This window comes from Prorops nasuta, unplaced genomic scaffold, assembly GCF_024137725.1.
Source record: "Prorops nasuta isolate Cenicafe-Biocafe unplaced genomic scaffold, Cenicafe_Pnas_1.2 PNAS00021, whole genome shotgun sequence".
NCBI classification, from domain to species: Eukaryota; Metazoa; Arthropoda; class Insecta; order Hymenoptera; family Bethylidae; genus Prorops; species Prorops nasuta.
The window spans coordinates 3,704,953-3,718,066 of NW_027116818.1; the positions used below are offsets into that span (position 1 = coordinate 3,704,953).

At 35.0% G+C, this 13,114-nt stretch overlaps 4 protein-coding genes across 6 annotated transcripts in view; 2 read left to right on the forward strand and 2 right to left on the reverse strand.

Moving 5' to 3' along the window:
• Positions 1 to 3,354, reverse strand: part of LOC136781105 (atrial natriuretic peptide receptor 1) — a 78,664-nt gene extending 75,310 nt beyond the window's left edge. Inside the window, exon 1 of the mRNA XM_066739824.1 lies at positions 3,223 to 3,354. Coding sequence (XP_066595921.1) covers positions 3,223 to 3,352 — 130 coding nt within the window. The 5' untranslated portion in view covers positions 3,353 to 3,354. The remainder of the gene's footprint in view (positions 1 to 3,222) is intronic.
• Positions 1 to 13,114, forward strand: part of LOC136781106 (uncharacterized) — an 83,405-nt gene that overhangs the window by 60,846 nt on the left and 9,445 nt on the right. The window contains exon 1 of one of the 2 annotated variants that reach the window (XM_066739827.1): positions 12,898 to 13,019. The exons of the other annotated variant lie outside the window; for it this stretch is intronic. The gene's annotated coding sequence lies outside the window, so the exon portion shown is untranslated. Of the gene's footprint in view, positions 1 to 12,897; positions 13,020 to 13,114 lie in introns of those variants that run through there. 2 annotated transcript variants of the gene reach the window in all.
• Positions 6,510 to 8,308, forward strand: LOC136780867 (DNA-directed primase/polymerase protein-like). The gene is made up of 3 exons (XM_066739432.1): positions 6,510 to 7,121; positions 7,194 to 7,984; positions 8,065 to 8,308. The coding sequence occupies exons 1-3, from the start codon at positions 6,771 to 6,773 to the stop codon at positions 8,306 to 8,308; spliced, it is 1,386 nt and encodes a 461-aa protein (XP_066595529.1). The 5' UTR covers positions 6,510 to 6,770.
• On the reverse strand, positions 9,160 to 11,841 carry LOC136780868 (stAR-related lipid transfer protein 7, mitochondrial). Of its 2 annotated transcripts, none has more exons than XM_066739433.1 (7): positions 11,633 to 11,841; positions 10,485 to 11,557; positions 10,270 to 10,412; positions 9,933 to 10,192; positions 9,736 to 9,863; positions 9,525 to 9,661; positions 9,160 to 9,450 (listed from the first exon to the last, which is right to left on the reverse strand). In XM_066739433.1, exons 2-7 carry the CDS (start codon positions 10,895 to 10,897, stop codon positions 9,308 to 9,310), a joined length of 1,224 nt encoding a protein of 407 aa, XP_066595530.1. In that variant the 5' UTR covers positions 10,898 to 11,557; positions 11,633 to 11,841; the 3' UTR covers positions 9,160 to 9,307. The 2 variants fall into 2 exon arrangements, with proteins under 2 accessions (XP_066595530.1, XP_066595531.1); XM_066739434.1 differs by lacking the exon at positions 11,633 to 11,841 and having other exon boundaries at positions 10,485 to 10,604; positions 10,718 to 10,832.

Genomic DNA, 13,114 nt, shown 5'->3' on the forward strand with positions numbered 1-13,114 from the left:
TTACAGAGAGAATTGCAAACGCTCTGGGACGCCATGGAAAAAAGTCGAGAATTTAATTTTCTCTTTCTAATGGTGAACTATTATAATCATTCTATATATATATATATATATATATCTACCCCAAGCACGTGCTATAAAATAACGAACAACCATCACTCCATAAGAATCACTTCAACCAGATATTCTCACGTTTAACCATTATATGCAAATTCGAAAGTTGGTTAAAAAAACAACGCGATTTTTTATTTTGGTGTTTGAGAAAAGTTTTATTTTTTTCTTGGATCGATGGACGGAGGATTTAACTGGTTTGTAGATCCAATCGATCGAAGTCGATCAAAAAGTGTCGGTGTAGAGTTTCCACATGGTTATCGGAGCCGGAGTCGAGCGCGAGTTTCCAACTGAAACTGAGCAAAGTTGCGCGCCAAGAAGCTAAGGGGAGCGTTCTGGAGATGGATCCAGAGAGCGTCGGTGGTCCCCCCCATTGGCTAACCCGGAGCAAGTCAGTGATCACTCGTTCCATCTGGACGCCGCGCCGTGTCGGCATGTCGTTCAGTCCAACGTGTCCCAATGCAACACGACGCATGCGCCATCCCCCCTCCCTCTCATTACCAACACAATCTCACACCTCTCTCTCTCTCTCTCTCTCTCTCTCTCTCTCCCCCCGCAAAATCTCCCTAACTACTCTTCGTGTCTATGTAACTTTGACTCTCATTCAAATCGGAATTCCCCTATTCTCCTTCAAATCTCTTATTCTTATAATTTTCCTCCTTTTCATTATTTCAAGTTTATTCATTGATTTATCTTTAATATTTCCGTAGTAGTATGAATTCAACAATCATTACGAAGAATTGTTTCTAAACTTGATTGTTATTTAAATCTATGCCTGCGCTTCACTTTTTAAATCTTTTAATTATTCCTATAATCTGCCACCCCTTCACCCACCCCATCATTAATTTATAGATTTATTTTTAATATTCCCAAATACATCTCGCATTTATGTAACTTTGACTCTCGACCAATTCTATGCCGTAGCTCCTTCAAATATCTTTTTCCTATAATCTCTCGACCCTTCAACCGTACCAACGTTCATTGATCGTTTTATTTTTAATCTCTCCAACTACACCTCGTCACTATGTAACTTTGACTCCTGTTTTGATCATGTCTATGTTTCTTCAAAACTCATTCTCCTGTAATTTTTCACCCCTTCGACCACCCAATCGTTCGTTGATCGATGTAATTTTATAATCATCCTCTAACTATATTAATAAATTCAATAATCAGCATCCAGCCTCGTCCCTAAATTTAATTCTCATTGAAAGTCGTATCTTCCCTAGCAAAATAACTCTTCCTCTTCTTCCACACAATTTCTCACCCCTACAAACTATCGTTCATTGATCGATTTATTTTTATACCCCTTGTACCAAAATAGCCATGATTATTCTGCTCCTTCAAGCTTATCTTCCTTTAAACGATGAAACTTTGTTATTCTTGAACCTATGACTTACAACTCCAATCAACTTTATACTCACTGCAATATAAATACCTATTCGTTAATACTGTGACCCTTTAAAAATATTGATCTATTGAAATTTTTAATATTCCAAGGTGCTTTATTTCATTTGATAATTTTTTCTGTCTTCTCATTGTCCAATCCTTTTTCAACACTTCAATTTCTTTTGACACACAATGTGAAAGACAAACACAAAGAATTTGTAATTTTGTTTAATCTCTTTTAATATTTAGAATTTTCTACCAGTTTTACAAATTGTATGCTTTACAAATTTACCTTTAGTTTCATTTTGTTTACTCGACAAGCGCTTAAGCATTCTTTTCAAAAAAGTAATCTTTTTTTATTTACTTCTGTTGATACCTTCTGACCTCTAAATCAATAAAGTATTTACCGTAGCACCCTTACCCTATACCAACGTAGGATGACACTACTCGATAAATTTTCCAGCTGCTCCACCGTCGGTAAAGTAGTAGAGGTGCATGAATTTTTTTGTATTTAAAAATTACGCTGGTATACAATCGGATGAGACTACAGTATCGATTGTAATACGTAATGAACATATCAATCATTTGCTACTTTTTTACCGAGAGCAAACGATGATAACGTATATTGTTATAAGATTTTCATTAACGTGTCAGTTTAAATATAGATTGTACGATATTTATTCTTATATATGGAAGATATCAATAGCTCAGTGTTTTGATATAACGATAAAATTGCTCCGAGTATGTGTACACGCAATAGCGATAAGATCTCATTTCGCTGAAGCAGAAATAGACAATCGAATTTGCGCGATAATCAAAATTATTTATATGCGTTATCATCGCAGAACGGACTATTACACACAAGACCAAACCTCGTTTACGATTATAATAAACACAATAATCGACCAAAATTCTTCCACCTTTTGCATACAGAATTGCGAGTATGCGATAACATCAGTTTTCTTCTATAAAAATTTATATACATTAAATTCGTAGTTATAAAATTAATATTTCGAATACCAGATGAGCGAGGGGTGTGCAAATGACCAAAGCTTTAGAAACGAGGGAGAAAAATCTAAACCACTCGAGGTTATTGATGTAGTCGTTGTAAACAGTGTGGGCGTATAGAGTCCTGTACAATTTATTGGTCACCTTAAACGAGAGGGCAAGAAACGCATGGCTTGATGAATCTTTTATTAAGTTTGCAGAATTTAATTAATTTTCCTATAACTTTGCTAATATATAAGGAGAAGCGAGTATGATTGGAACTGTGCATAATTGATGATGAGTAATTGACTAAAGACGGTAAAGGATTGAGAAGATAAATATTAGTCGTCTTCTTTTATCTCTCCTTGGCCTACATAAAAGAGATACTTGCCGGACGATTTCTTCCGCAAAATCAATCAAACTCTGCAGTCTTCGTTTAACGAGGTTTTTTTAAACGAGTAAAATTGTTTGTTGGAAAATTCACCGAGTCTCCTATAGAGGATGTTGATGATACGTTTTCTCGTTATATTCGAGGACTATTACTAATTAGGGATCGATAATAGGCTCGCGATAATATCGTGAAAACGTTAAAAAAAATAATAAGATAAGCCAGCGAGTCTTCGAGACAACTCGTTCAGTTTTCATCAAGAAACGTCATAAAGAAAATTTCGATCGGGGAACGACAATGACGGATGACCGGATAACGATCAAACGGGAAATTATTATAAACAATTGACTCACCGGCGTAATTGTTTCCTACGTGATCCGCCAGAGCTTCGGAATATTCCTTCGGTGTCGTTGCCTCCACATCGAAAGTCCCAAACGTGATCGTTTGTTCCTTCTTTATGAATTCCACGATCGACTTCATCATCAGCTGACAAGTGTGTCTCCCAGCAACCTGACTCTGACCATTCGTTGCGTAAACCAAATGAACCTTTCGCCACTCGTATCTAATGGAATAGAAATGCCACCCGCTTAATTAGTTTCCCTCTTTTCAATCTCATATCGATTTTTAACTTGTCATAATTATACTGTACAGGGCGTATCCCTTAATTTCTTCCTTACAAAGAATGGGGATGTAAAATTACATCTATCTCCAATTGAAATGCTTAAAAGTACATAGGCAATTCATTCTGTAAAATTTATTCGTCAATTGTAAATTAACAAGTACTTTGAATGGGTATACTGTAAAATATTTTTATCATTTGCAAATTATGTTGATGAATTAAGTAACAATATAAGATTTCTATATGGTGTATAGGCAGATTTAAGTAGTACGTTCTTATACGAGTCGTCCTTTTCGCAATTATTGCAAACAACGTACCGGTTCATGACAGCTATAAAAAATTTGGCGATATCTCGAAAAGCCACGTTTCCCACTCGAGTCGTCATAAAATATTCGTCCTTGCAATCGCTCTTCTCCTGCGTAAAGTCGAAGGTAAATCCGCCGGTGGTGATTAGGGGAGCTCCGAAAAATTTCACCACTCTACCAACAACGGCTGTAAGAATCAGAGTTATCATAGAAAAGCACCACATCAAAGTGGGCAATTATTAGCTATCATTAGCTACAGTACCGAGTTGTGAAAGTGATTCGATGTATGTTTAAAAATCAAAAATGTGTAATTACTTGTTATTTTATTGTTTTAAAATACCTCGGGTACTAGTTTAATTTGAGCCTTTTTGTCTATCCCTAAACTCCTTTTCTTATCATTTGTCGTACAAATTAAAAAAGAAAATCTCGACTTAAACAATTTTGAATCATTCACCACTTCTTCGTTATTACTAAGTGGTATATAGCTTTAGTGTAAAAATTGTTAGAAAAAAAGATCTATTGTCACAGTTCTAATTTATTCATTCGGTCTATACTTAATTTGCCATCCGGTATACATTTGTGGAAAAAGGTCATACCGACGCAATAATCGCAGGCTGGTCCAAGGAAGAGATGGACGCAGTGAGAATAACTGTCGATGGCGCCGAGCTGGGCGTACATGGCGTCGCAGTGGTCATCTTGGGGTAAAAATGTGAGTTGCAACCAGTGGGGCAAAAGTTGTCGCGATCTCGCCTCGTATATCGCTAAATCTGCAGGAGCAAAGAACCTGGGCTCTTGTGAATATTTCTCGGAATAAACAATTCGTGGTAGCGGTGCTAGGTGAAACGGGGGGAGGAGGGTTGAAAGTGGGAGGAACGAGGGAAAAGAACAGATGGGCATCGTTATAACATCCCGGCGCGTATATAACAACGTCCTTCAGAGAATACTACGCTCTACGATCTACTTTTATACAAACTGAATAGAAATTGCTGCTTACCAAGAACCGGAAGTACTTTTAACAAAGATATGTCGAATCTGGAGTCCGCCGGAAGTATGACGGCCACTCTGAGCTCGCAGGACATGCCATCTCGTCCTTGACTGCAAAGGGCTTCACAGTCGCGTGGTAATTCCACCTCGCGACAGGTGATCTTCCCATTGAGGAAATTAGGAAAACACGTGGCCATGAGAATGACGATCCAGCCGAGCCCCATTGATGTATTCGAGATAATCTCACGATATGGCAGCAAGCAAGCTATACTATAGCTCGACCACTCGTTTCATACTGCGCGAGCTCCTCTTGGCTATCGCCAAGCAAACTCACCAAGATATTAAAGGACGCATCTTTCAAATCGCCAATCTTTCTTTGCTTTAGCTTTATAGCGACGCACGCATCAACTTTCATCAGCATCACTTTTTCACCCCTCGACTAATTCTCTACGATCCTGTCGCGCACGCTGCCGTGTCTGACTATATCACTGCTTACTCCACTCGCGCTAATATCCCTCCCCACCCCCACCCCACCCCCTTCCCTACAACCACCAACCACCCTTACGAGCAACACACACTCACCGACAAATCAAACGAAAATCCTCCATCGCGTATCCTTTGACACTTTTTTTATATGTTTTTCTTTCTCCTCGGTATCAGAGATTGTAGCGCCAAAACTCGGATCGTTTTAACTTCTGGTCGATCACTTTGTAATCCGCACTTGTATTATTATAGTGTCATTCAATTTTTCTTTTTTCTCTGCACGTTTTCACTTTCCGTAAATCTGACAACGTTTGATTTCTAGAAACACAAAAAAACAAGCAAGATGCTCGCCAGTTGTTTTAGATAAGCGTGGAATGCTATGCAGGAAAGATTAGAGGAGAGATTTTGAGAGTTTTGGTGGTGGTAGTGTGATGAATAAGTGGGAGTTGGAAGGTGACTTCTTCCGGTTTGGATCACTTTGATGATGCGAAGTACTTCCGAGATCAAAGGGAGGCTGAAACTTTGACACAGTGAATCTCCTGGACTTCCTTACCTTAATGACGGACGAACGTAAACGCGTCGTCGCCTCGTGTTGCGTTATCGATAATTCTATATCGCGCCGATTGATAATAGTTATCAAGTACTTCTTCGTATGCCAGCTACCCGATTGTTTTCGTGCTCTTACAATTGTAACTCTGATTCCCGTGGGAATCCCTCTATTCTCTACCTTTATTCCCTTCTCTCGATTATCCTCCCAAGAGATCCGTCCTACCTATATTTCCATGATTATTACAATTTTTTAATACTCGTCACTTGCTGTACTGACGTTTATTCAGTCATACAATGTTTTTAATGAGAGATTTTGTTAAAAGCGCTTCTTTGTGCGTTTAAAAATTATTGGAATGCGAAATTTCTTGCACTCTTACTATATAGAAATGAAGTTTTATAAAGAATTTAAATACTTCTTAGGTTAATGCGAGGTTAGGAATAGGTTTCAAATGATATTTTACTTTGTTGATCTTTAATTGTATATATATTTTACGAATAATTATATTATTTTTGCATTAATCGTAATTTAACATTGGTAGTATATAGCTAGATGGAGCAGTGGTTTCGACTCAATCGGTAATTTCTACTGAACGTGACGTCACAATCTTTTTATGATGGCAGTGGCAGAGGAGTTGGGGTGGGGGTTGCTGAGTGTGCAAGTGTCGCAAGTGTGCATCGTTTGATGCGCGCGCAGACGGTACAGCAACTGCACAGCGGCAGATTGTAGTTTCGGCGGGAAAAGTCCGTGCGGACGTGCGGTAGAAACGTAGTGTCATGAACGTCATGACTGTCACTTATTAAATACGTGTAGCTTTAAATGTATCTCGCACTTTTTAAAACGTAGTTAAAACTCGGGTATCCAACTAAACTATACACTATGTATCACTAATCCGTTACTTATTTTTGCTACTTGGCGCAAGACTATCAAGTATCCTAACACGCTGTGTACTTTATCTTAAGAATGAATATTTGTCCTCAAACATTGAATGGAAAGGGAATTAAGCCTTTAACGTTTTATGGTGAAGCGGCAGTGTCTGAAGTAGCACAGCAAACTTTTCCAAAATCTCCAATACGTATGAAAAAGCATCGCAAAATGCCATCTCATATTTTAGAACCACCACGATTATGGAGAGAATTTAACAAACAAGCAGATGCTATTAATTTCGCTAACGAGATTAACAATGAACTTGACAAATTTTGCGTATTCGTATATCAACAGATTAACGGCTTTCGGAAATTTGTTGTTGCTCATCCAGAATTTTATTGGTTTCACTATATTGCAAAACCAGATGAAGAAAAATGCTGTTATGAGGTGATTATTCTTTATGGTGTAATAAAACAAATTTCTTTATTTTTTCATTGTTTGTGTAATATTTCCAAACAGGTGATTGTGGAAGGGGAGCCTTGTTGGTTATATCTTGACTTGGAGTTTTTATTCGATTTAAATCCCAATAGCAATGGCATGCAAATGACAAAAATATTCATAAGCATCTGTTGTTTATACATGCATAAACATTGGGGTTTGCCATGCAACTTAACAGACATTTTAAATTTAGATTCTTCAAACGAAGTTAAATTTAGTAGGCATGTTATATTTTCCATTAAAAATGTTGCCTTTAGGGACAATTTTCATGTTGGTGCCTTTGTAAAAACTATATGCTCGGATATATTAGATTATGTAGCTTCTAACCAGATTGATGACAATGACATATTAAATCATTTCTCAAGAGAGGACATTGAAAGCTTATTCATTGAAACTAAAAAAGGGAAAAAACTATTTGTCGATACTGGAGTTTACACAAGAAATCGACATTTTAGAATATACAAGTCTACAAAATGGGGAAAACAGTCTCATTTAAAAATAGCATTAGATTGTAAACATATTCCTATTCAAACAGATAAAGACAGAGAACTAGCAATCTTCCTAGATTCTTTAGTTTCATACTTTCCAGATAAGAAAGAAACAATATTAGTTGACTTTTATACTGAAGAGACCCGATATGTTAAACCTTTTACAAATACTTTAATGAAATGGAAGGATCTAAACAGAAATGCGATACCACAGTATCGTGAGCTAGATGAATATATACAGTCTATAGTCAAACCAGGCAAGATTCGTACTTGCAAGTATTTGGAGGGTGGGGAATTAATTCTTTATGAAATTATGGAATATAGGTATGTTAATTACAGATCCTTCATGACTGTAACTGCATAAATAAGTTTTATTAAGCATTAAATTGTATTATATTTCACAGATATTGCCAAAATATTGGAAGGCAACACAAAAGTAATAATATTTATTGGATTGTTGACTTAAATAAAAAAGTAATGTATCAAAAATGCCATGATGAAGAGTGTGCAAATTTTAAATCCAATCCCAAAAGGATACCAGAGGAAATTTGTTTTCTACTGGATAAAGAAAATGATGAGTTACTTTCATCAATAGCAGATTTAGAGGAAACAGACTTTTTGCAAAGTGATTTATTTTTACAAATTTAATGTTTGTACATATGAAATGTTATCTTAGCTAATTGTAGCTATATTTGGTATATTTATCACATAGTTGAAAGCTTTTAAGTAATGTAATATTTATCTTATAATTCAGTTTTATTTTTCTGATCTGAGACTAAAAAAGCTCAATCCTTGAAAATTAAAAATATGCTAGTAGCTCAAACGAATTAAAATATTTTTTGATTATATATAATTCATTGTCAATATATGTATAATATTATTGACCAGTCTGATATGTAGCATTTTCGGATATACAGGTTTTTTTATGGCGGAATGCAGGATTCGATTTAGCAAATTATAGCACTTTCTGGTATTACATTTATTGATATCTGAAAGCGCTGATTCTCTATCATTCTGATTTAATAACGTTCGTTGTATATTATAAGTATCATTTTAACTTTACTAAGCACAATCGCATCACCGAATATTAAATTACAGGAAATATTAATAATGATGAAATGAATGATGAAGTATGAACAATCAACGAATCACACGAAACATTAATACAGTGCGAAGAATTTAAAAATATGACAACAGCTAGAAAATAGCAGTATAATTGTAATAGTTTACAAACAATTTTTCCAAGTGTTTTTAAAATGATGTCTTATCTCTTGTCTATTCCTGTAACTTCCGTATTTATAGAGCGATTATATTTTGTAATGAATATTAAATGGTGTGAAGAAAGGAATAAAGATTTTGTAAATTTAATATAAAATGATCTACTAGTACATATTAATCTCTTAATCTTTATCGTTCAGATGTTTCATAAATATTTATTAGATATAGCTAACAGTAATGAAAAATATGTTTGGATAAAAAAAGTAAATCATTTGTTTTATATACTTAACATTTATATCTTTAATGATTGTTTAATTCATCCTGTAATAAGTAATTACATATTATAAACTGCAATAAAAGTATAATATACTTTATTTATTCACATATTTTTTTTCATCATAAGTCTTCATATGTACTTTATTCAACTTTCTAAAAGGTAGCAACCCTAGTTATTGTTGTAGCATCTTCTTCTATCTCTTCTGCATCTTTTTCCTGTCTCTCTTTCCTCGAGATTTTATACTGATAATAGTCCAGTGCAGCTTTTCTCATTCGACCGATAAAATCAGACAGGCCTGCAGAAATGATTAAAAATTTTTGCTTGAAAATTGTGTGCTGCATAAAATTGAAAGTATATTATTGAATTTACCATTCATGGCAACCCATGTAGTAACAGATGCAATATTAATCCCTGGATCATCATAATATGTAAGACCTATCTCAATTCCTGGTTCATCAAAATCTTTGTGCGCTTTTATTACCAAGTATGACCAATAAGTTGTTACCCTGTTAAGTATTAATGTAAATGCATATTCCATTAAGTATTGAATAATTCAATTTTGCAATTTTTAAGGCGTTACCTATAAACTCCTGGTTTTACAGGTACATCAGGATGAGTTGTGCCTTTACTTATAAGGATAATAAGTCCATTTTCTCTATCTATTACCCAACGTCTTTGATAAACATAATCCCTATTTAAAAACATTACCTGCAGGGAGTGGTTGATTTTAAAAACATGTTTTTAAAGGCAAACAGGTTTTTACAAATAATTACTTACTGGCCATTTAATTTCCCAATATATAATATCTGTACTTTGATCTTTGCAAGATACAGAGATTGGATCACTCTCAATAAGTTGTACAACACAGGCATTGGTATCCCATTTCTTTCTATAATCTATATCAATTTGCACTTGTAAAAAATCTTCGGCGGTTACATCTGGGAAGGAACCATATATCTTATATGTATACAAATCATTAGGTTCTTTTTTCCTCCATACTAACATATCTTTCCTGTCCATAAAAGGCTGCCATCCTTCTGTTAGATGTTTTAAAGTAAATTAATATAGTAAATGTCTTCTTTTTATGATTATTTTAAAAAATACCAGATTATACCATTTTCAATTATTGGAGCTCCATGACTTTCACAATAAGTTACATTTGGTTGCTTTTCGTCAAACTTGATTCTTAAATTGCATTCTGGACATATGATAGTACTTTTTCTAAGTCTTTCAATCTCCTCTATTTCCCTTCTATATCTGAAATATGAAAGATACGCAATGCAAATACGAAGTGGAAATTTTCATTCAGTAAAAAAGCATTTTAATAACCTGTTAATTTCTTCATCAGATATTCTTTCGGTATTCCAATTGTACACTGATACACCTGCAGCACTTAACAAAAAGTGTCTTGCATTTCTTGTACATCTCTGGGTCCATGATCTTATAAATCTTTTCAAGGTTATTTCATCCCAGATTCGCGTGTAAAGATGAAATATTTGAATACTACGTCTAACACGTTGTGCCAAAATGAATTCAAACTGCTTTGTGCAGGCTCTTGTTACCTGCAGACTTTGTTCTTGGAGCCAGAAACTAAATCGTCTATGATAACCTCTAATTTTTCCATAACTCGCACGCTCCTCAAAAAGAAGCCTGAATTTATCGTTACGAACATAGCCGGTGTTGAGTCTTTTAAACGAAATAAATATTATGTTTCTCGCGTACATTCCTTGCGTAAGTAACATATTCGCACTAATGTTACTAAAGTTAAGCAACTTCAGCTAATTATAAAGAACATTATTTATATGCACCCTTTCCAAAATCAAATACCTAAAGGTCCTAAAGCTTGCTTATCAGCCCTCGTTAGACTAGAATAAAAAATCAGTAGAATGACATCAAAAATCATAACCTCAAATTTAGTGAATATTCCGTCCAGTCATTTTAAAACATCATATGCCAGTTTCTCCCCTCTTAAAATGAGTGAAAATATGAACTTTCCATTTTTCACCCACGAGTTTTTATATTCACTCTGTCTTTATTGTTAAACAAAGGACGAATTCTTTTAAATAATCGTCACTGGAGGATTTTGTAATTGCACCGGAAAACATGTGCGAAATATTGTAATGTAAAACCTGAACATCAGATGTCGCCGTGTTTACTATTTAATTTCAAAGTAGAATAATCTGGTATGTACACAGCCCGCAGTGATATGACGAATTAAAATAGCTGAATACATTGCATCTTGTCGATTAAGTAACAGTCTAATAAAAACAACCAAGGTGCTTGACTCTAATAAGACACGTCTAAATTTACGTACTTGGCGAATCAATGACATACCTTGTCTATTGTAATATACAAAATATATCAATAATATGAATATATCACGCAAATGAAGAAATCCCTTCCTACAAAAGAAAGAAAGAGAATAAAATCAATAGCATACTTAATTATAAGTAGTCGATATAAAAGTAAAAGCTGACCTATGCTATGAGGGCTGATTTTAGATGGCATATTTTCACTTTGACATCATTTGACGTTAGAGAAATCCAGGTTCTCTTTCATCACTTGCACGAAAATGTGTATAACTATGCGGGCAAAAAGAAATGATAATATAAATGCGCATGTACATACATATATCTATTTCACTTAACCAATTGTGATTTTACACCAAAGCTGGGTCTTACTCTCGATACTACCGCATTGCTCAATCATTCGAGCAACTATTCCTAGCGATAAGAATAATTCTTTCATGAAGAATTATTAGCAAACAAGTAGAAAAAAAATTTAATACGCGTAGTCCAAAATTTACTACATTGCAGAATATTTTTTTTTTTTTTTTTTTTTTTTTTGGAATATGATGTAACAATTATTAACGCAACGAAGTGCTTTGGCCTGTAAACAAAATTAAGCCTCTGAGCACAGTAACCCTGTAACATTTCGAAACACAGTCTCATCCGGTCGATGATCCATTATCAATCACCGATAACGTTGATCTGGGAATGATCATCGCCTGTCGAATTTTATCGCTAAATTGAGATTTCCACTTAACAAACGAGTCACCCTGCACGCACGCTAATTGCACGTGCGTAATAGGCTCAAATTTACCGGATTTCTAGTTGTTGCATTATCGAATCATGAAGAAAAAAGAAACATATTCTCTACGACACAATAACAGGAGTCTGCGGTAATTTTAAATTTGACTAGGCTCAAAGAAAGTTTTCTAGCTGATTAAGCAAATTAACGGAGCTGAAGCTGAGAAAATTAGCTTAATAATTAATCCTGCATTGCATAATTACTGGATGAACAATACTGACCGGATAATCGATGCAAATAACTCTTTTTCCTGAAACTCTATACCGGTTTGAATTTTAATAATTCATTTTAAATGCCCTCGTGTATATTCTTTTTGTCAAGTTATATCACGAATTAGCATGTAGAGAAACAATTGTGATTAAAGTTTATCTTTAATTAACGCCAAGCCGCGTGACTCTTCGAAGGATTCCCAATCGAATTGGTGCAACAATCGCTGCATGTGCAGGCTTTCTTACTTTCTCTTCTTGTGTTGCCCGATATCGGTGGTCGGACGTAACGTAACATCGATCAGCCATTGTTGTCCCGTTCGGTATCGCAATACAGCTGACTTCATTAGCGCAGCATCATCCTCGACTACTTTGCATTCCCCTATCGATTAAATGAATCAACAAATTTTCAAGGCCTCGAGGAGCTCTCGGACTTTTTCAAATGGCCATCGACTTCCGCCGATCGAAATGGACACACTCGAATATCAACTTTATTCTAATTGCAGAAAGCATCGATTAAAGCAAATTTCTTTCTTCAGATTAATTAAAAATTGTAATATGAATGCAGGTATTCTTCTTCTATTCTTTCATTAATTTCACCTTATTTGGTGAATTTTCTCTCGCTACGCGATTCAACCGGTTTGCAATCGAGTCTTTGTAAAT